The sequence below is a fragment of the Ceratotherium simum genome, chromosome 14 (assembly GCF_057802395.1).
Source record: "Ceratotherium simum simum isolate JZ-2026a chromosome 14, ASM5780239v1, whole genome shotgun sequence".
NCBI classification, from domain to species: Eukaryota; Metazoa; Chordata; class Mammalia; order Perissodactyla; family Rhinocerotidae; genus Ceratotherium; species Ceratotherium simum.
The window spans coordinates 45,864,955-45,888,893 of NC_141913.1; the positions used below are offsets into that span (position 1 = coordinate 45,864,955).

General features: G+C 41.9%; 1 protein-coding gene and 1 long non-coding RNA gene across 3 annotated transcripts in view; both read left to right on the plus strand.

Moving 5' to 3' along the window:
* The first annotated feature begins 11,673 nt into the window (after window positions 1-11,673).
* LOC147915326 (uncharacterized) lies at window positions 11,674-17,996 on the plus strand. Its single transcript, XR_015554229.1, has 4 exons — window positions 11,674-12,022; window positions 15,428-15,695; window positions 16,028-16,386; window positions 16,516-17,996. It is a non-coding gene; the product is annotated as an uncharacterized LOC147915326 (long non-coding RNA).
* A 2,780-nt stretch (window positions 17,997-20,776) lies between these two features.
* The window catches only part of NEDD4L (NEDD4 like E3 ubiquitin protein ligase), a 337,348-nt gene continuing 334,185 nt past the window's right edge, over window positions 20,777-23,939 (plus strand). The window contains exon 1 of one of the 2 annotated variants that reach the window (XM_014781457.2): window positions 20,777-21,145. In XM_014781457.2, the coding sequence (XP_014636943.1) occupies window positions 21,098-21,145 (48 nt within the window). In that variant the 5' untranslated portion in view covers window positions 20,777-21,097. The remainder of the gene's footprint in view (window positions 21,146-23,939) is intronic. The other variant, XM_004422576.3, reaches the window with a different exon arrangement.

Here is a 23,939-nt window from a genome sequence, read left to right on the forward strand (position 1 = left end):
CCCCTGAAGGCTTCAGGAAACTTGTGTGTTGTGTCTTTGTGGCTGACAGGTGCATGTGTGTGTGCATGTGTGTGTTTCTTAAACTAGGAATCGGAAGACAGTAATAAAATCCCTTCAAAATGCCCTTATAGCTATTAAAACAAAAAATTTTAGGAATAAGAGCTACAGCCCATAAATTGAAGGCACAATGGGGGCAAAGTACATTAGATTTTATTTTTATTTTTTACAAAACTGTGATAATGACATTATAAATTTTATAATATTTTTCATTTTACTACCTCAAAACACACTTTACGATCATGAGCTAATTAATCTTAAAACTTTCCCTACATGACATTATTATTATGATCTCTATTTCCTACTGGAGAATGGAAGATAGAGTGATTAAATGATATATTTAATTAGAAGCCAAGAGTCTTGGATATTAGTCTTCAATTTTAACTAATCATTGGAACATTATTTTGGTAAAAAATTCTTGAATAACCTTTTTGGACCAATTATTTATTTCAGAACAGCGTGATCATAAAAAAGAATTCTAGCATTTTCTTCCCTTAATAAAAAACTGTTGTCATGGAAATATTTCAGTTTCCTATGTCCTCCAATTGCCTACGTCTGAACAGGTCATAAACAAGCAGATTAACTGAGGTCCAGCAAAGTCTTTTTGATGGAAGTAAGGTTTGTAACAGGCTATATTATAAAGCTACCCAAAGTCCATTTCCCAGGGTAAGAAGAAAATAAAAGAACTCTTTGAGGCTCAGCTGTGCTCTATAACCATGGCTTCTTATCCTAACTAGCTTAGACTTCTCTGTCCTTCTAAACCAAATGCAATAAATCCATTACCATTTCCCATGCAGAAGTCTTATTTTATTTTATTTTGATTGGCTAATAAAAATGAAGTTCCATTTACTAGAAATGTCAAGGTATCTCTCGGAGACTACTTACCCCAAACATGGGGAATTGATGATATTTTCCAGACAGTTCAAGCTGGTTGTTTGCTTTTTAATCAAATGATTTAATTAGCTGATACAATCATTCATTTAATTCTGGCTAGGGGACCTGACCAGTGCATGATTTTATATTCACAAAAAAAAAAACATTCCCCTTAGTTGCCTCAAAATAGGAACTATGCACTACATTCCATGAATTTGTTTAAACACAGTGAATGCAAGAGCGATTATAAAATTTAACTTGGAGCAGGAATGTTGTATACTCCGAAAGAATAAGAAGAGAGAGACTGAAGGCGCTATCTTAATTCATGCCTGGAGTCATGATTCCTATACGTTCTTCTTTTCATTCTGATATGATGTTCCTCCCAGCTCCTCAGCTCTATTTGGCATGTATCTTTTTGCAAAACTGGAGAAAACAAGAAATGAATTTTGTTTTGAGATTTTCACAACCACTCTAGAACTGGATGATGTCTGGGGGGGTAAGCGTGGAAACTGCAAAATTAGCTCTTGAGACCATGAGTCTAGGAAATATATCAGGCTGCCATCCATATCTTTATGCTTAGCTGTGTGGGAAGACAAGATGCACATACCCGCAGGCACACAGCCAGTTTAAAGGGCCTGGAGCAAAATAAGGAAAGGATCATGTTTATTCTTTAAGAGAAAGACAAGGACGGTTTGTCTAAACTTGCAGCACTCATAACTAACGTGATAAATCATTCGTATAATGTCCTTTAGAAAGCTGGAGCTGAAAGACGAGAACAAATAGCTCATGTCACTAGGTCAGATTGCTGACAACCGAGCCAGTATTCCGGTAGTGGCTTGAGGGGCTGTGTCATTGGACACTGTAATTGCGCCTATGGCATAAACTTCAACAGCTTCAAGGGCCCTAGCGGGGTCCCCAACAGGTTGTGGCACTCAGTAAGTGTTTGCTCTGATGATAAATGACACAAGCTGTCTCTAAATCTGTTGTCCATTGACTGAACTAAACATTTTCTGGAATTCATTTTCATTCTGAGGCTGCATCACTTCCAGGGCTCAGCTTCATGAGTTTACTGTCTGTGGTGTAAAGTCTAAAACAACCTCTTTTAAGCTTCAGAGGGTGTCCTTTAACTTGGGTGTTCTGGAATTTAATGAACAGACTGAGCCTGTCTCTCATGAGTGTTCATGATTTTATAGGTTTTCTTCATTTTAACCTGATCTCTCATTTCTTCAGGCTGGAGATTCACCCTTTTCAAAGATTAGTCTTATGTGGAAACACATCAATAGCAAGCTTCTCTTCCAACCTAAAAAAAAAAGAAAGAAAGAAAGAAAAAGCCTTCTTTGGACTTCACATCCTTCCAATACTGCTTTATCTCGATCCTTCCCTGGATGGAGTCAATCTCATACAAATCAAATAGATGGAGAATGAGGAAGGGCTGCTTCCCTCTAAATAAAGAGGCCTCCTTGGACTGACTGATCCATAATAGGAGAATGGACAAGGGAGGTAGGATAGGACATGGCTGTGGATGGGGAGATGTTTCTAGGTGTGGTAGTGGGGGGCCTGTTTGATGGTTTCTGTTTTCTCCTGGAGCCAGGAAGCACAGTCATCCCTGAGAGTGAGAGAATAGAAGGGATGTCAGGAATATGAGAACACAGTTGAGATCGGCGACTGTGAATTCACAGTGGGCAGAAACGTGAATAAATTAGACAGTATTTCTGAAGGCTGAACTGTATTTATAAATTCCAAACACTCAGTAGACTTCAGGATGTGCTTAGTATCATACACATCCAACCACATTCCCCCAAATGCAATAACTACATTGTGTAAAAGCTTGCTATAAAGAGGGAGTCGCTCTCAAAGAAGGAATAATGGATGAAGGGCGGGCAAAAATTGCAGATGTTGCTTAAAATCTTTTACTTCACTTTCTTTTACCATTTCCCAATATGTCTACCCTCATAGATTCATTATAGTTCCTAGATCCAGCTTTCTCACTCAGACTTCTAGGTCTCTGGTCATACTACTTGTTCTGTCTGGAGTTTATTTTGGGGATGGGTGGGTAGGTGGAAGAGAGATGATAGGTTCAATTTAGGACATCTTGAATTTGAGACACCCAGGAGTGGTTATGTAGTCAGTTGGATATATACATACACTCAGGTTTGGAGTTCAGAAGGGAGGCCTGGGACAGAGATGTATCTTTCAGAGTCTTTGGTCAAGAGATAGTAATTAAAAGCAGAGGAGAAAACAAGATCACAGGTGACATAATAAAAGATAAGAAGAGAAAAGTGCCCAGCAATGAGTCCCTTGGGAGCTCACTGGACAGAGAAGAAAGAGCCATGTTGGAAACTGAATAGGAGAAGCTGGAAAGGCGGAAGGAAAATCAGGTGAGTGTAGTGTCAATGAGCCCAGGAAACGCAACAGAAAGTTTCCAGAGAAAGAAAGAGACCTCTATGGTAGATACCAGTAAGAGAGCAAATAAAGACTAAAAAGTAGCCACTGACTTAAGTGGCATGTATGTCTTTGTTGAAGTTAATGAAAGAAATTTCAGTGGCTTGTTGAGAGTGAGAACCAGACTGGAGGAGTAAAGAAATGAATGGTTGTGAGGAAGTGTAGACAGCAAGTGTAGACATTTGATTGTGAAGGGAATGATAGAGATAAGGCGGTAATTGGAAGGGGATGTGAAGTCCAGAGAAGGCTTTGTCTTTCTTTCTTTTTTTTTAGATTGGAAGAGAATTTAAATGCGATGGAAAAGATCTAGTGGGCAAAATAAAGGAGGGAATGGGGTCCAGTCCTACTTGGGATGAGTGATCCATAATAGAATGGACAAGGAAGGTAGGAGTAGGACACGGCTGTGGATGGGGAGTTGTTTCTAGGTGTGGTAGTGGGGGGCCTGTTTGATGGTTTCTGTTTTCTCCTAGAGCCAGGAAGCACAGTCATCCACTGAGAAGGAGGGATCGGAAGGGATGTCAGGAATGAGGAACACAGCTGAGGTTGGGGACTGTGAATTCACAGTGGGCAGAAGCTCCTGAGCTGCTTTATTTTCTTCAATGATTCTCAGCTATCCACATTCGGGCTTGGATAAAGAAGCAGAAGACAGGGGGAAACGTAGTTTGGGAGTAACTGCAAGGGAGGGACTGAAATAAGAGACTGGAATTTAAGCCAGACAAAGTGATGAAGTTAAGACCAAGAGGTCTCAGGATTAGAAGACAATGGAGGGGATAATGAATGGTCTTGATGATATCAAAGATCCCGTGAGACTCTAAACTGGGGTGTGAGGAGTCTGTGATCAGAGAGGTGGTGTTTAAATCACTGAAATTTGAGGTGGAGCAGTTTGGAGTGTTGACAAGGTCTAGGATGTAGAGAAGATGAGGAGAAGGCCTTCGAAATGGGAGGTCAAGGACCAGAGAAGCCAGGAGGCTGGATGGGACATCTTTGCGTACATTCATTATATCCCAGGTGGACTATAGCCCAGGAGTCGAGGTGGATAGAATAATGGGGAATCAGGTACCAAAGTCTTCACTCAGTGTAGGTGTGTGGAGGGAGGGGGCATCTGTGGATGGCAGCAACAAGAAGGAAAAGGGGTGTGAAAACATGAGCCTCAAAGAAGTGCTTTAAAGTATTAAACTTAAACATGACAAACTTAAAAATGTAAAAGAATGTATTTTTAATGTGCTATAGTTTAAACATAGAGTAATCAATATTATAAAATAACAGAAGATTTCTGATTTTTTTAAAGGACTAGAGTTTACATGATTATGAGAAATTTCTGTTGTTACAAGAGCATAGGGGCTTTGTTTGTTTTATATTAATTGGAGTTGAGGCTTCACTGAGGAGATTCTGGGGACCATGCAGATTGAGTGGCCATTAGCTAACAGGGCTTACTGGAATTATCTGTCAAAGGTAAGAAGGCCATTTGCCCAGGCTCAGTTTCAACCACAGGAAGCAGAAGATTTCTCTAGCCACCGTCCAAAGATATTTGGTTTTAGGAGAGAGGAAAAGAGAGGAGGAGAAACTGCTTTGTAAAATTCCACAAGAGTAGTCAGTAAGAATGATCTTAGAAGACTTCCTGCTGAAACAGGTGGGGAGACTCCAGATAATCTGAATTTCTTAGCCATCATAGCCTTTGGATGCCCAGAAATTTTGCTTTCACTTGGATGCTTTGCCAGTCTTTGTAAATGCTAAGATTGGGCAGGCAGCCTGTGTGTATAAGGCTTGCTGGAGGCTCTCTGCTTGTCCTAAAGTGCTTCTGAGGTCATTAGCCTCCTTCCAAAAAGCAACACCCACCCTTTCCTTGCAGATCTCCATTATGGCTGGCCCCAGAGAATTCCAGAGGCCTCCATACAGCCTGGAAGCAAAGAAAGAGATCTCTGGGCATGAATCATAACACCAAAAGCAAACTAGGATGCAACCTCAGAATTAATTCAATAAATTGCTTTGAGTTCTTGGATATGATGTTTTAAGAAATGCTTACAGCTGCTTCCATCTGATACTCCAAGAGAAGAACGTTCACAATGTCTACTGTCTCATACATTTCACAAAATTTTGAAATCTGGACAAATTTTGAGATCATCTCTTCCCATTGTCTCATTCTTAGAGGTTTGAGCCTGTAGTGGGTATCTTTTTTCCTTGTGTGTTCAGTGGCCCCATTACATTTGGGGACCTTCCCTGTCCTCTTGCCATATGGTCATGGTGGGGCTGTCAACCACTCTGTGGTTGACTCTGTCTTCTCCTCCTCCTTGCCCAGGGGTGGGACTGTGACCCAGGCTGAGCCTTCCTTGGTTGATAGAATAGCTTGGGCTGCAAGCAGTCTTCTCATTTAATATATGGAAAGAACCAGACTGCAGAATGAAGCTAAGCACAGAAGAGCAGAGCCAAGCACCAGAGCCCTGATGATATTATCCGTACTTTTGCAATCGGGCATGTTTTCCTATTTGCATACAAATGGTAGCCCAGGATAAACATGGTTCTGCTTGTTTTTTTCTTTTAATTAAACAATATATCCTTGAGATTACTCCATATCAGTGCATGCAGAGTGTCCTCGTTTATTCCTACAACTTCATAGTACTTCATTGTGTGGATGCATCAATAATAATTCAACCACTTCTCTATTGATGCACATCTAGGGTTATTTCCAATATTTCAATATTTCAAATGCCTGTCACTTCATATTTTGCCAATGCTGTTAGTCTTAGAAGTAGAATTACTGGATTACTGTACCAGTGTAACTTTTGCTAGACATGGACAAATTCTTCTCCATAGAGATTGTTTTGCACTCTCACCAGCAATGTGTGAAAGTTTCATTTTTCCACAATCTTGCCAACAGAATATGTTGTCAAACCTTTGGCTTTTTTTCTTCAGTATTTTAATCCTGTTCTCTCAAGTCTTGCCCTTCTTGGAAAGGCAAAGCATTTGCTCACCAGTATCCATAGTATCAACTCAATAAGGCTCTCTGGGAATATGTTCTAGAGATGCTGGTGAACAGAATCTAGAGTAGGTGGAAAAGTCATCTGTGTTTGGGATAAAATTTATGACATAACCAGTGAGATTCATAATACTGGAAAGAAGTAGGCATGAAGGTGGGGAAGAGTAGCAGTGAGGAAAATGGAGACTGCATTTGGAGGTGGGAGATGGAAAAAATTGCAGAGAAAAACATACAATGTCTGTTCCCTGATGTTAGCTGTGCAAGTTGGTTTGGTTTATCTCAAGTGCTAACTCATAAAGTGTGAAGCCACGGGTAATTAAAGAGAATTTCCAGTATGTGAAATCACCTTTCTCTTTTCCAATTGTAGGGGTGGAAAAATTTTGCTTCTACCTTTCTAGGTTTTTTGGCTGATCTAATAATTAAATTGACATAAGACAGATTAACAGGAGAAAAACAAATTTAATTTCCTACGTACAGGAGCCCCATAAAAAATATAAGACCCAAAGGCAGTCAGCCAATTGATTATATGCCATTCTGAGCTTAGGAATGGGATAGGGACCTGGGCCTTCAAAGGGAAGGAGGGCAATTCACAGGAAAATAAGAAGAGCAGATGTTTGGTAATCAGATGTTTGCCCTGCCATGCAGGTAAGTCTTTCACATAAAAAGTCATCTCTGGTAATAGCTCTCTTTCTGGGCAAGGCCCCCTATCTAAATTCTTTTAGGCAGTTAAAGGAGAGGTAAAAGTTTTTCTTGAGTCTGCTGGGTCTTGATTGCCTTCAGCTCAAAATAATCCACATGCCAAAGTGGTACATTTTAGGGTGGCATATTCTGCTCCCCATCATAATCTTTTGGGAACTAAATAAATCTTTTGAGAACTAAATAATTCCAATGCTCTCTCCTCTACTTCATCCTCCCTCCAGAGCACAGGTATTTTAACATTGTTAGCAACATCTTTGGAACTGCTGTTGGAGTTGTTTAATAACTTTGCCTAAATCTTCCTGTTTTTAATACAAATAATAAATGAGGAAGTCATTTTAGAAGCATACTTTAAAATTTTATTAGTGGAGTAAAGGAGTTCTAAAATGAAAAGACACATTTCACCTTTTAAATTAAGTAGAGATTTTTCAGGTCACTTAAGAAATCGCTATCTAAAAAAAATAAATGATCAATCAACTTGTCAAAATTGTTGATTAAAGCAGCTGTTTTAGGACTTCTACCATAGAGTTGAGAGACATAATTTATTTTGCTTCCAGCAAATGAAAATGCAATGTGAGGAGAGAAAAATCATTCCCCTTTCTACCCAAAAATTGGAGTCAAGTAATTGACCATTTGTGGCATCCAGAAAAGTAGAGACTGAAATTTACCACCACACTTCTTGTGGTTGGCTAAATAATGGCCTCCAAAGATATCTAGGTCCTAATTTCTGGAACCTGTGAACGATTCTGAGTTGAGTAGATTATCCTGGATTATCTGGGTGGGCCCTAAACGTAATCACAAGTGTGCATATAAGAGGGAGGCCAACTACAGACAGAAGAAAGGTGATATAATGACCTCAACAAAGAGAGGGACAGATTTGAAGACGGAGGGAGGAGTCTTGAGCAGAGGAATGCAAGGAACGCAGCTCTGTATTCTGGAAAAGGCAGGGAAATGGATTCTCCCCTAGAGCCTCCAAAGGGAGTGGGAGCATGGCCAGGCCAACTAGCCAACACCTTGGTCAGCCCAGTGATACTGATTTCAGACTTCCGGCCTCCAGAACTGTAAGAGAATAAATTTCTGTTTTAAGTCACTGAGTGCGTGGTAATTTGTTACAGTAGTCATAGGAAACTAATTAATACATGACTCAATTTCTAGGAAATAGGAATGTGGTGTTTGATTTTAAAGTTTACTAAATGAGTTAATGGAGATGAATGAGAACGTAAAGGCGTCATTTAAAAGAACAAAATTGGCTCTGCCTCTTTTAGGCAGAAAAACAAGTGCACTAAATTTCAAGTGTTTCATTTGTAAATAAGGCCCACAGATCTTCCTCAGCTAGCAGTGAGGTGGTCTAGCTACTCAGAAGGGTCTCCCTGTTAAAAACTATCTTGACTTCTCAATGTATCGCTAGGCCTGCAATAAGTAATGGAAATTAATCCCTGGAGGTTCTATACATTAGTCAGCTTTGGCTGCAATAACGATGTGTAGCAAAAATCTCAAAACCTCAGTTGCTACAACAATACATATTTATCTGCATTTACATTGCATGTTGGCAGCTATAAGTTGGGTGACCCTGCTCCAGGCTGCAGGTCAGGTTCAGGTCCGTTTCTTGTGTGTCATTTTGAGACCCAGGCTTAAGGAGTCACCCTCACCTAGGATGTAATGTTCTCATGGTGGAGGGCAGGAGCACAAAAGAGGTGGCAAAAACTTGCAAAGCCTCTTATCATCTCTGTTTGGAACTGGCCACACTGCTACTTCTGCCCATATTCCACTGGACAGAAGGAAGTTACACAGTCAAGTGCAATATCACTGGGGCAGGAACGTTTATTCCTCCTGGAGGTGAGCAAGTGAGTATTTGCTAAATAGTAATAAAGTGTACCATACCCCTCCACCCTGAAAAAGTTAGCTGAAACCAAAGAGTGATGCAGTAAACAGCAAGTAAATGCTACATCATCACTGCAATTGAGGGGAGACTAATTTGGGGGCTAGCGCTGAATTTGAGACTTCTATATGAAACTGAGACTTTCAAATGGGGCTACAGTGGTCCCAGGATGGTCAAGTCCCCTGGTTCTTAGCAGAAGTAAATGCAAATCCACTTTGGATTCCCATAGACTAAGGTTAACCAAATAAAACTGCAATCAAACGAATTTACAACAAACACACATGGAATGAAGTCACTATGACTGAGAGTTGGCAGAAACAACGTAAGACACATTCCAAACTTTTAGATATTAGAATTAGCAAAATATAAAATAATGAGTTATGAAACGTTTAACAAAATAAAATTTGGAAACACAAAATAAGCTATCAAGAATGACAAGGCTGATTTGAAAAAAATTAAATAGAATTTTTAGATATGAAAAATATAATTGTCAAATAAAGAACTCAATGGATGGGTTAAACAGAAGAACAGACTCAATTAAACAGTTATTTAACAAAGTGGAAGAGAGACCTGAGGAAATCACTCAGAGTGCAGCACAGACAGACAAGGAGATGGACTATGTCAAAGAGGTTAGAAGATATTGCTAATAGAATGAGAAGGTCTACATATGATTAACTGGAGGCCCAGAAGGACAGATATAGAGAATGGAGAAAGGGCAATATGTGAAGAGATGATAGCTGAGTATCTTCCCGAAATGAAAAAATATTTAAATCCAGACGTAGAGAATGTACAAAGTATATTAAGCAGGAAAAATAAGAAAAAAGCCACATATAGAAAGTTGAGAACACCAAGAACAAAAAGCAACTAAAGATAAGGCCAATGACCTACAAGGGAACAGTCATTAGACTAAGAGCTGCCCATCCATCACCAACAATGGAAGCCAGAAATCAGAGGAATATCATCTTTAAGGTGCTGAGAATGCAACAACCATTTCACCCTGGCTAGGACTACCCAGTAGTTTTTCTTAAGGGTTGCCCTGTGCCCCAGCAACCCCAAATAAATTGATTTACAAACCTAAGACTTCAGAGTGGTAGGGGTGGGTAAAAATTGTAGGGGGAAGAGGGAGAATCTCCCTCTGCCCTTTCCCTTAAGGTTCTTATGGCTGGCCAAATAATTAACAAGACGGGTTAGCAGGAGAAAATAATACCAAGTTTAATAACATGTATACATGGGAGAAACTCAGAAATGACCAACTCGTCCCTCTGTCTAAGCTGCTTGCTTAAGTATTGCAGCTAAAGGCGAGGAGCGTGTTGGGGGTGGGTAGTGGCCTGGGACTTCAGAGGGCAGGAGGACAATTCTTTTCGGGGTCATCTATAGATAATGTGGTCAGGGAGAGACAGAGTTTTTGATAAAAGAGGCTTGGTGCCTTTCCTATTGTAACCTCTATCCTACATTATCTTTACAGCCATTATGATAGAAGATCTGTTCCAGGAAGGAGCCACCATGTCAAATTCTTTAGGCAGTTAGTGGGGGAGGTCAAATGTCCCTCAGAGAAAACAATCAAAGTAAAGAGATATATTTCAGGGTGGCCAAATCTTGATCTCCCACAAAATCAACACCACTAGTCACATTAAGAACACTATTTACATCTTTCTACATTCCTCCACTGCTTTGAGTCTGCTGCTAATATACAATTTTCACCATCTTTCATGGATGAGGGTAGACATTTTCAGATTAAACAGAAACTAAGAGTTTATCACCAATGGACTGTTACTAAAGGAATTTAAAAGGATGTTCCTCAGGAAGACAGAAAATGATACCAAACGAATGTCTTAAGAAGCAACAAGGAATCCTTAGAAATGAAATGTAAAACATATTGATAAAGCTTAAAAAAATTGTATAATATAAAAATAATATCTAATTTGGTTAAAAAAGGACAGAAGAAACTAGATAGTAATATCATGGAAGGAGCTGATGATCAAAAACAGTGTTTTAAGCTTCTTGTATTGCTCAGACAGGGGATTAAGATGTTAACTTTTGATTTAAGTCAGGCATGCACATAATATGTCAAAGGTAAACAGTAAAAGAATAGAAATTCAGTGATTATCAACATCCCAACCAGGAGGGAAACAAATATACTGAGAAAACAAAGAACAACAACAAACAGCACAACTCAATAAAAAAGATTCATTAAAAAGTAAAAAAATATGCAGTAAAGATGTGGGAACAAATCCAGACATGTTAGAAATATTAATGAATAAAAAGGGTAAATAGCTCATAAAGCCAGATAAAAGGTAGGTATTTTTGAAACCGAGCAAGAAGAGGTTAAAAAATCTTCCCTGGGCTAGAAGAAGAGAGCAAAATCTTTGAGAAAAGCTTTGCTAACTGCAGCTGTGCATATTCAGCATAATCAACTGTTGTTTAAAACTAACCAAGTCTCTCTGCCCCTCCTTAGTATATGAGTGAGCTGTCTTTCCCAGGAAATCAAGGTCCAGACATCAAGATTTAGCCTCACAAGGGCAAACGCAGGCTGAAGATGAAAACTAACCAGAAAAGTCCAGACAGTCAAGGGAAAGAAATTCAGTCTTCAAGGTCAAATGTAAGCTGGTGGGAAGGTGCCAGCCAGCACGTCCTCATGCTCCCCCTCCCTTACCTAAAACCCCAGCACACGCTCTCCCTCACAACCTTTAAAACCCCTTGCCTCCCATCTTTCGGGGAGACGGGACAAGTTTGAGAGCTCTTGTTTTCTGGCTGACGTCACTGGAAATAAAAACTCTTTCCTTGCCATAAGCCTGCTGTTCTAGTTTTATTTGTGTGGCAGGTAAAGGACCTGGGTATGTATCCAGTAACAATTTGGCGAGCCAGCCAGGAGGCCCTTTGCCCGTGGCTCTGTGGCCCCAGGCCGACTGGGATTTCCTGGGAAGCAGTCCAGCAGCTGCCTAGGTGATTTGCCCTAGGGACTGCCCCCAGTACTTTCCGTCTCACCCGGCAACGCTGACCCTAGGCACATTTTCTTATGGCAAGGATACAGGCTCTAGAACTGTTTGTTTGTCTGTTTGTTTGTTTTTGCTTCTGGTGAGTCGGACTCAATCTGGAGTAGGGTAAGTTGCCTCGATGTACACCGAGAACTCCCTTCCCCTCCATCTGGGGTCCTGTCTCTTTGAGAGGCAGGGCCATCTAATTAATAAGGTGCCCTATTGGAGTGGGAATAGTTGTAGCACTTTTACCCGGAATCTGTTGGGTGCACCTGTCCATTCTGTTTGGGATCCCGTCTGGCTGTCTGTTCTGTGTGTTTGTAATTCTGAAAGGGGAGGAACTCCATCTGACCCCAAGAAAAGCCCTCTGGGCCACCTCTTGGCTAAATTGGCTATATTCAGCTATGAGCCCATGTCCAAGAAGAAGATAATTTTTTTTTGTAACACCACATGGCCACAATATTCCATAGACTTCAGAGAGAAAATGGCCAAAATGGGGCAATTTCAGTTTACCAAAACTGGTGTATTTGCTTGTGCAACTGGAAAAAGCCAGCTAAAAGGTTAAACAACCAATGGGAAGCCTACTTGAATTTTTTTTGAGGCTTCTACATGAAATCAGGAATCCTGTCCTGCCTCTTTAAAGAAAATAATTAAACAGGCCAGCAGCTGAAGCTAAACCTGCTACTCCACTCTCCTCTCTCGCTGAGCTTCCCTACTTCACCTCCCCCGAAATTCCTGATCTAAAATTAAGTGAAAATAAATAAACTTTTGAGATAATTTGGAATTACAATGGTCATTCTGGGGAACCTCTGTTTCAGACGCGTTCACCTTGAGGGTCACCCTTAAAAGAGAGGATTCAAAACCTCTCACGATGGGATGCAATCTTTAATTAATATACAGAAACTTCTAAAAGACAAAGTTATTTCAAAAATAGGTGTGAAAGGTTCTTACAGCAAAAAGAAAGGAATATTTAGTAAATATTTTTGGCTATCTGAGCAGATCTACCTGCCAGAACAACTGTTTGGATCGAACTGTTCTTCTGAGTTTTGTACCTGAGACCTGGCTAAAATTTTGAAGATCCCTGTTTGTGTTTTTCTGTCTCTATGTGTATTTGTCTGCCTCCAGATGGTACTATTTCTAAAGGAGCTCTATTTAATTGGCTTGGAGTAAACATTTTTACAAGTTATTTCTAAATGTAATAGAGCTAGCCCAGATGTCTTTCAAGTTAACATGATATAAAATGATCTTTGGTAAAGGAAAAGCTTGTTTAAGTTTGTTGGTTTAATTGAAATAAATGTTTTCAGAGTTATCAACGTTGGATATGATGCAAACGTGATCTCTGTTGCAAAATTAGTCAGCAAAAGTAATAACAGAATAATAACTGTTTCTGATGTCTCATAAGGTTTTTGTAGGCAATCTAAACATAATTATTGGGAACAAATAAACAAAATAGATGTGAAAAGGATGAAAGTTTTTGGAAAAACTTTTTAACAATAATTATGTTTTGTGGTATATACGCTTGAAAAACAGCTTCAAAATCTTTTTGGTAACTTCAAACTTTAGAGTTTTGCTAAATTAAGTTGATAAAAATTTATTGAGTCTCTGGGTCATTTCCACATAAGATAAAACATTAAAAATTGGTTACTAAAAAAAATAAATAAATAAATAAATAAATAAAAAATTGGTTACTAAGCATAGATTTGTCTGCCTTTGGTTTCTTATCTCAGAAAAACTGAAAGATGCTTGGATTTATTGATAAAAATGTTCTGTACATGTTGCCAAATTTTCTATGAGAAAGTACATATTTCTGGAAAGTCTGTATACAACAAAAGCAAAAGGTATGTTGTCCATAATGAAGGCATAAAGAATAGAGATATTTATGTTTGTTTTGTTAAGAAAAATAAATTTGTCCTAAAGTACTAGGAAAGAAAAAAAGGAAGAGGACATGGGACAAATTCTAAATGTAAAAAGTAAGTGACAGAAGTTTTGTGGAAGTAAAACCCTGAGGAGTTTTGTACATGGTTAAGTTGGCTGAAGTAAGCTCGTGGAAAATTAGGATTTGGCTTTCTCTCTTACAAAGGCAATTTTTTTAAACTTTGGTGTGCTCTTTATATAGCAGTTAAAAAGGTGTTCCTTTGAGTAAGTCTATGTAAAAGACAGAACACCTATATTTTGTTAAAATAATTTCCTGTGTTCAAAAGGACTGAGGTCTCTCTATTAAGGTTTTTGTTTTTGTTTTTTGACTGTTTTAACTCTCTGTTTGCCTTTGTTTCTGTTGTCACCTTGATTAAATGGATAACTAGGCATTGTTTCCTATTTGACCAAGTGTCTTAAAATCTTTTGAGGGCAGGACCGTGACTTAGCGGTTAAGTGCGCGCGCTCCGCTACTGGCTGCCCGAGTTTGGATCCCGGGCGCGCACCGAGGCACCGCTCCTCCAGCCGTGCTGAGGCCACGTCCCACATACAGCAACTAGAAGGATGTGCAACTATGACATACAACTATCTCCTGGGGCTTTGGGGAAAAAAAAGGAGGAGGATTGACAATAGATGTTAGCTCAGAGCCGGTCTTCCTCAGCAAAAAGAGGAGGATTAGTGTGGATGTTAGCTCAGGGCTGATCTTCCTCACTAAATAAATAAATAAATAAATATAAATAAAATTTTTTGATATTTTTGATAAACTTCTGCCAAAATTAAAGTCTTTTTTTAACTTAAAAAGAAAACTTTGAGAATTTTTAATCAGCCTTGAGACTTAAAGAATTTGTTCTCTCTTTTCATAAAGAGAAAGATATTAAAGTAATTAGACTTATTTGGTATATTAAATTACATGGGAAATATTGTCAAATAAATAATACTAAGCCTTCCTGGTTTATATTGTATGGATAAATTTTATTAATAAGTGTTTTTTTTTAAATATATAACATCTGAAAAGTTCTGATCTGTCCTGGTTGTCAGTCATAATTCTGGTTATTATCTCAAAGTGTTGTATGTTACAGAAATAGCCAAGTGTCTATCAATTGTCATTTTTGAATGTTTTGTCATTTGCAGAAGGTTATTGCTTTACTCTGATGTTTTTGCAGATAGTTTCATCTTTAGAGATATTCATGAAAAGGACTCTGACACTTGCTCTAAAATACAGGTTTCTGATAAACTTTCAGATTATGAAACTGAGCTGGGTAAAAAATTACAGAACTGTAAAGGAAAAACTGACGGCCTCATGAAACTGCTAACAGAAGATCAAGAGTTGGTTACATGAAACTAAGTAAACTGATAAAAACGATTATAATTTTTATGACTTTTTGTTTGAAATATTACCGATTTTTTTAATGTTTTGTTTTTTCAGGTTTAAGGAAAACGTTTTCTCTTTTCTCTTAAGGAATGATTTATACCTTTGTAAGCAGAATTAAAGCATTTATCTTTTTCTCTCTACCTGATCCCTCCAGGATTTAAAAACTCTTAGTAAGTGAATGTTCTTACTTCATGGCAATATAGTTATTTGCATAAGTTCAATAAAATCTGTTCTCCTTATAACAGGACACAAGTGGAAACAATGATTATATTATCAAAGCTTTGACTGGAACATCACATTTAAAAAACATATGCAGGCTCGGATATGACCAGACAGCTTTTGAGGAATGAAGATCGGACTTTATGGAATAAAGCCACTTGGAAATATTGGCCTGGTACCTTATTTCCAAACAGCAACCTTACGGATAAGTAAGGAAGGTCACTTATCTGGCAGGTGCCTGAAACCTCAATATTTTGGGGAACCTCAAAAGAAGAGAGGAATTCACCCAAATCTGTAAGTATTGCAGGCGGAGTCTGATGACAAGTCGTTGGCTTGGCTTTCCTGGCCTCGAGAGGCCTTTCAAGTTCTATCTGAGATTCCTTATAAAAAGTTCCAGCAAAGCAGATTTAAAAGAGCCTATATGATCAATTGCTATTCTTGCTGTACTTATGTAAATAATTGGGCCAAGTTTATTAAAACTAGACTTATTTTGCTAACTAATGAGTCTTAATTCGGCTATCTTTGGTAAAAATGGGGGTGATTTTAGAGAGAAAAATTATGTTTCAACAGAAACTCTAATACATATTTATAGATGTTGAATTCTGGTTCTGTTAATTGTCTTTCAGGTTTTTGTTTTCTATCTGTAAACTGGACTGGATCCTGAATTCAAATATCTGGTGTGGATCTCCAAATTAACGTTGTCAATGTTTTTTTTTCTGTCCTTTTCATTTGGAATCATTGAGAACTAAAACCATCCTTTTTCCTGAAGCCCTGCAAACTGAAGCTGGATGACTTGTTATAAACCTAACTGAGGGCACCATGATAGCCCATGTTTGAACAATCTTCATGCCTGTTGCTATGTAAGCCACTTAAAAGGTTTACCTGAATGACTGATGACATCATTGGAGATATTTTAAACTGCAGGGGATGCTTCAACCCTGATATCTGGAGATCTTGATTGGCCGTCCCCTGAGCTCAAAAATTGGTTTGTAATTTTCTCCAATCATTAACCTTGATTTTATTTTTGTTTCTCTAGAAATGCTTCTTATTAAATATCTGGTTACTTGCTTACACAACGTAGGCCTAACTTTGGGAGACCCTTTCTATGTTCTAGAAACATAGAGCTGATCCGAAAGATCTGGAGGGAACTTGAACCAAGGAACTAGGCACTGTCAGATGTTTCTCTGCACCATCCTTGTCATAAGAACTGGGGCCTACTGAAATCTTGGACTTCATCCCTGCTGGATGGGACCATACAAATAACACCATGTGGAATATGAACCATGCCATAGATAAACATCACAACTGGAATCACCCAAACCTTGGGTGACTTCATACTCTTGACACTGACTTCTCTGAATGGTCAAGTGAATCCCTAACACACTGCAAGTTGCTGTTCAGAAAACGGCCTTCTAAAGATAAGTAATAAATGACTCCAATGTTCTTACCTTATTTGTTGGACTATAAACAGCAGCAGGCTACTTGGCTACATCAGATTTCACCTGGGGTTCTAAACACTAATCTTGATTGGTTTACAGGCTTCTTTTCCTAGATTCCCCAAGGATTGAGGTCCATTATGGAGGAGACACTAAAATTTGGGCTGTCTGTTTTGCTATGTGTGGCCATATAGCAATTGTGTGGTCATCTATGCAATTATAAAATGTAAACTTAAGTATTCTTCCAAAGCCATTGATCAGAGTACTAAAATATTAGTCATGCAAAGCATATCTCACTCTCCCCACCTGGTACCACAAAATATTTTCTTTTTTTCTAATTTTTTTTGTTAATTTTTATTTCATTTATTTTTTTCCCCCAAAGCCTAAGTAGATAGTTGTATGTCATAGCTGCACATCCTTCTAGTTGCTGTATATGGGACACGGCCTCAGCATGGCCAGAGAAGTGGTGCGTGGGTGCATGCCCGGGATCCGAACCCGGGCCACCAGTAGCGGAGCGCGCACACTTAACCACTCAGCCATGGGGCCTGCCCAAAATATTTTCAAGTAAAGGTAAAACAGTTTCATTCCTCTGATCCTGATCTTCAACCTTTTACAGCAGGAAGTAGCTAGAGCGGTCTTCGCCCCCATTCCCCAAGATTGAGGAATGATCATAAGACAATGGGGATTGAAACCGAGCAAGAAGAGGTTAAAAAATCTTTCCTGGGCTAGAAGAAGAGGGCAAAAACTTGGAGATAAGCTTTGCTAACTGCAGCTGTGCATATTCAGCATGATCAACTGTTGTTTAAAACTAACCAGGTCTTTCTGTCCCTCCTTAGTATATGAGTGAGCTGTCTTTCCCAGGAAATCAAGGTCCAGACATCAAGATTTAGCCTCACAAGGGCAAACGCAGGCTGAAGATGAAAACTAACCAGAAAAGTCCAGACAGTCAAGGGAAAGAAATTCAGTCTTCAAGGTCAAATGCAAGCTGATGAGAAGGTGCCAGCCAGCACGTCTGCATGCTCCCCCTCCCTTACCTAAAACCCCAGCACATGCTCTCCCTCACAACCTTTAAAACCCCTTGCCTCCCATCTTTCGGGGAGATGGGACAAGTTTGAGAGCTCTTGTCTTCTGGCTGACATCACCCAAAATAAAAACTCTTTCCTTGCCATAAGCCTGGTGTTCTAGTTTTATTTGGCCCCTCTTGTGTGGTTGGTAAAGGACCTGGGTATGTATCCAGTAACATTTTGTCAGATTGGAAAAAATAGGACTCACGTATCTATATCTCAGATAATATTTTATTAGATTTTAGAGTATAGAATGAACAGCACATAAGTCTTCAAAAGGTGTTTCTTAAAAAGCTTAGCTATTTTAATACAAAAAGATTAGTTCTCCTGATGCCCACGTGGCACCTCCCACCAATTAAATCAGAGTATATGGGGGTAGGATGTACAGAGCAGTAGTTTTAAAGATCCCCAGGTGTTTCAATGTGCAGCAAAATTTGGGAACCATTGGCCAAGGCCACTATTCTCAACTCTACATGCACATTAACATCACCTAGGAGGCTACTGAAATTACTGATGCCTGTGCTCCCACCCTGACCCAATGAAATATAGTCTCTATGCTGGCGCCTGGGCAGCATAGGGTCATTTTAAAGTCCCCCAGATGATAACAATGTACATCCAGGGTAGAAAACCATTGCACTGGGGGAAAGCCGGTACATAATTACACAGGAGATTGATTTTGTTTTTTATGAGTTCTTTTATAGCTTAAGGCCATAAAATTGGTCCTGAGTTTCCTGGTGGCCAAAGCGAATAGAAAAACACAATCAGTTGACATAATTCTTGTCATCCATAATGCAAAATCTTACCAGTTCCTTGGAAGAAAGAAAGCTTTTCCCCATAGGTCTGAAATAAACGTCTTGTTTGAGTCTTTTTACAGGGGACATTGACAGATGTTACAGATCACGATTTTATACACCCCTACAATAAATGACACATGGCAGGTTTCATACTATAGTTCCTAATAATCATCCCTCAGGGAAAGCCCAGAGTGCAGGCAGGTGCCCGTTGTTGCAGGGGGGAGGTGTGGGAGCAGGAACGACGGAGAGAGGACAGAGAGAGGAAGTAGGACACACCTTCGCAGTTCCCACATGATATGGCCTCACCCAAGATAAAGCCTGGAACTGTGCACTTCCAGGGAGTAGAAGGGGTGACCTTCGTAATTAGAAATAATTTTCTATTAGAAAAATTTAAAGATCTATTACATTTTTCCCCATACCATAAACTGTACAAAGTTTGACAAAGGCCTGGCTAGTGAGGGTAAAGAAAAGTGTATTAGAATTGTGTATGCCTGCGCGCGTTTGTGTGCGCGCGCGCACGCGCAAACCTTTTGTTTATCAAAAGACAAAGAATCTAGGTCTGAAAAGGTGGAAAAACTTTTCGCTTGGGAAGGATAAACAGAGACCTGTCTTTTTAAATCTCCATAAAGATGATTTTTTTCTCAGTTGGGCTTTTGTGGCATCTAAGTACTGTCGATTTAATGGCTCACAATTTGTAGAGAAGAAGGCTTCTGAGTCGGGTGTTGACTCCATGGGGCCGAGTCTTGAAACTCATTAGGCGTATGGTACACTTTTTAAGCCACAGTAATGTTGTAGGGGAGCAAAGGAGAGTTTAGGATGGGTGTGCCCCTTTTCTTTTGCAAACAGTCTAGCTGGGCAAACAGCGGATAATTTAGTCAAGTAGCTGGGTTGGGCAGGAGGATTCTTTTGGATCATGTGAGTTCTTTCTTAATTTACCTGAATGAAAATCCTAAACGCACCCTGTCAATATGCAAGTAGGCACTTGGATGTTTTCTTTTCAAAGGCAAATTGCATGTTCTGCTTCTGTTTTCTTTTTGAACTCACAACTGTACTTAACATCTCAATTTAACGAAAGTCTTCCTGAAAAAGTCGAGAGACGAATTTCTTTCACTTATTTAGTTTCCATCATTCCTATAAATCTGAAAGATTAAATGAACTACTTGCTAGAGAAACGGTAGCTGGGATGTGGGAAGAATCCTTCGGCGGCTAATAAGACGTCTTAATGGTTTGCATATGCAGAGGATCACCTTAAACTTGAGTCTGATATTTCACGTTGCGGCTCACAAATGAGCTGCCTTTTATTTAAAGAACCATGCTGTCTGTTTTCGAGTGGGTGGGTGTGTACTCAGGGCGGGCGCTGTGTTGGTTTTGTTGCCTGTAAGGTTGACAGAGGCAGTGGCGACTCGCGGCCACACCGGGGCAGCCTCTCCCTGGCTGGCGGCCGGGCCAGGCGGATCGGCTCCGGGAAGCTGACAATGGCTAAGTCGGGTTTGGCTGAGGGTGCCAAGAATTTAAGGGGGTCTAGAAACATCCATCTTTCCCCCTTTAACACTTGCCGCGAGCTCAGGGCTCTTGGTAAAAAGACTGTGGGGAAGAGGAATGGACTGAGTGCTGTTTCTTTTTGTGTGTGTGGAAAATGCCTTCAGCGCCCCTAAATGCCCAGTGCGCCCCCTCCTCAACGCAGAGGGAAAGCGGGAGAGGAAGGTGGGTCAGCTCCCAAAGCCAACTCCGCACGGGCGCTCTGCGGCGGGCCCGCCCCGAGGCCGGGGGAGTCTTGAAGAGCCGCTCCGGAGGCCGGGGGTGGGGGGTGGGGTGGGCGTGGGGACAGGGCTCCGGCGGCCCGCAGCCCGCGGCCCGCCCCCCAGCCCGGCCTGTGATTGGCTTGGGGGGCGCGTGTGCCCGCCCCGGCGAGGCGGGGAGGGTCCCCTCTGGGCGCCGGGTGGGAGGAGGCGGAGGAGGGGGCGGAGAGAGTGGGGGCCTGGAGGGAGGTAGCGAGCGGGTGGCGAGCCGGGTTCCAGAGATCGGAGAGCAGGCTCGGAGAGGGGCGGAGAGCGGCGGGCGAGCGGGGAGGAAGGGAGGGAGGCGCGGGCCGCGAGGAGGGAAAGCCCGGCGGGCTCTGCGCCGCCGCCGCGCGCAGGAGAGGCGCCGGGGCTGCCGCCCGCTGCACGGCGCGCTCTCGGGACCGCCCGCCGGCCCGGCCCCGCAGCCTTCCAGGAGGAAGCGGCGCAGGCAGCGGCCGGGGCGCGCGCGCTCGGGCTCCCTCACCTGCCGGCGCTCGGCGGCTCCCCCGGCGGGACGCGCGCAGGGCCGGCCGGACCTGGAGGAGGAGTGAAGACCCGGCCGCCCGCGCCGCAGCCCAGCCGCCCGCGAGCGCCTCCGATCCCGCGCGGGGTGCCGGATCCATGGCGACCGGGCTCGGGGAGCAGGTCTACGGACTTTCGGAAGACGAGGTGAGCGGCTCCCCTTTCCTATCCCGGACTCCCCGGGGAGTTTCTGCCCCACGCCGGCAGGGGGTGAGGACCCCTGGGTCGCGCATCCCGGCGCCTGTAGGGAAACACCAAACGCGGGAGCGCCCCGGAGCGGAGTCCCGGGGGAGGAGGTGCTCCGGCCCTTCCGCCGGGCGCCTGCGGCCGCCTCCCCCCGCAGCCAAGCTCATTGTTTGTAAATAAAGCGGCGCGATGCCTTTCCAGCAGGGGGGTTCACTCGGCCGCTCCCCGCCTTTGGGTGGGAGGAGGGCGCGTGCGCCCCTCTTCCCGCGTGTCCCCCTCCTCTCCAAGCCGCGTCTCCCGGGGCTCTTGGGCAACTTTCCGCCTCTCGCCCCTGCAGCCCGGGAGTCCATGATGTGTGTCACGTTTGGGTCTCGGCTGGAGACCCGCGCAGCGCGGGGAAGCCCGGGGCCGCGGAGGAACCTGCATTGTCTCCCCCTGGAACTTTCTAATGATTGTGTCAGCAAGTGCTCTGCTGGGTGTGTGCGCTTGCCACGTGGGAGTGGGTGAAACGCGTGGAGCTGTGTGTCTGCCCCTCTGTCTTGCAGTCTAAAGCCAGGAATGTGGATTTCGGGGTCTTTCTGGTGGGGGGAGGAGGTCTAGGATGGTGGCAGGTGCTACTGGCAAGTTGGAGGAATCTTGCAGCCCTGCCAGTTTTTTCCTCGCAAGGATTCAAAGCCCAGCACCTCCGGGGTGGGTGGAGAGACGAAAGCTCAATTGATCCTTTTTATTAATAAAGCAAATTAAGTAAGCCACGCCCCCAGGGCTGTCGGTTTGCCTGGAAAGGGCTTTGTTTTCATCCTCACTCTCCTCGCGGTTTCCCACTCCCCCCTTTTGAAACGATCCTGCTAATTCACTGCTTAGCCCTCTCTCGACCAGCCACGCTCGGCTCTTATTGGTGTGTTGCTCTGCTGAAGAGGGGAGTAGGGGGCCTGTCGCGGGCGCGGAGTGACAGGCAGGCTGGATGGAGCAGGTAGGAGGGGTTTGCCATCTGGCGGGGTGCGCGCTCAGGTCTGGCTCCCCTTTCGAGCGGTGAATTTACAACCTATGAAGCATTACTCAGCAGGGAGGTATTTCCTATCCTGGTTGTGCATTTCATGAAAAGTTGGTGCCTGGAAATTTAAGGATTTCTGGATTTCACTTTCTTCTTCCTCCTTCTTTCTTTTTTCGGGCCCCCTCTTTCTGTGGGGATGGGGGTGGGGTTAATGGAGAGGCTATTATCTGAGACGTGCCCACGTTATGGCTCCTCTGTCACCCGCTTGCCTGCTCCGGTATGGTGTGTATGTATGTGTATGTGTGCTATGTAAGTGTGTAATGGAGTAGGTGTCTTAGGGTGGGGAGGGTGTTTGGTGGATTGACTCTTTTTCTTAACGGTTCTAGGTAAAGCTTGCCGTGGTATTTATTTTATCAAAGAATGATCACAATGCAAATAATGTGTGATTTGCATTTTCGATTATTTTGCCATGCTTGTGTAAAATAATTTCCCTTTTATGTGCAGTTACCTGGGGATGTGTGAAAAGTAACATTGTTTCATTTACCCAGGGGGTTCTTCTCTCCCTGGCTTCTCTCTTTGAGGAGCTCTTTCATTCTCTACTTCTCCGTTTAATTAGCAGTAGAGGGCAGGTGGTGAGCTTTTAGAAAGTTGCTGAGATGCAGACATAGCTAAACAAAGGACTTGAGGTATTGTGCGCCATGAAGTCAGCTGCATTTTATCTTAGGTCTTTTTTTTTATTACATGATTATTTTTAAAAGCTTTCTGAAAGAAATATATTTTGGGAAATGTAACTGGGTAAATGAATCCCCTGTGTGTCTGTTGTTTGTTCTTTGTTTACATTTATGACTAGTGTGAGAATCTATCTAGAATGCAGCTTGCCACTTTGGATGAGTTAATACTGATCTTACCTGGTGTCTAGTGTAAAAGTGAAGGATGGAATATGAACAGAATCTGTGTGTGTGTGTGTGTGTGTTTGTGTTTGTATATGACTGGGTTCACCCCTACATATTGCTGGAGGGGTATTTGGGGCTGAATAGGGACTAGCAAGAGATGATGAAGACATTTTATTGATTGAGTGATTGCTATGTTGCTGGCACTCATTAGTTGCACACCCATTATATTACAAAAGACAAGTCACATCTCTCTTCCTTTTTTCAGCTTCTCCTACCAGTGAAAAAAATAAGGCAGGGCTTTTTTTGATGATTGCACATTTTTATGGTCTTTGCTTTTTATGGGAGGTTTCATGCTGTCAGGGTGCCCTTCGGAAAATCAGGGAATACCTTCGTAGAATATTAACAACAAATTGTTGAATTTGCACAGCTTGTTTTGTCTCCCTGAATTAGTCTCTGTAAGAAAACAAACAGAAGATTTTAACAGGCTTTTAAAGTAGAATGCCTGATGAGACAAACGGCGGGCTTGTTTTTCCAAGGCGCGTTAAATATGGGTGCACTTCAGTTCACGCTCTGTGGAACGTCACACGTAAAGATATTTTGATCACCATATAGAAGAGTCACCTTATAAATGTCTAAGCAAAATAGGCATCCATAGCTAGCAAATTTCTTAAAAGTAAGTTTGTGTTTTCATCGGAGGTTGATGAAAAGCATTGTGTGTTTGGAGTGCATTTAGTTGTATCCCATCTCAGAAAGACTCTTTAGCTCTAAGGAGTGCTGGTGATGAAGCATTGCATTAAACTAGAATATAGCGGGATGTCCAGACAGAGGGCGTTGTTCTAGGTCTATCCGGTTAGTAGAATGAAAGGGATTA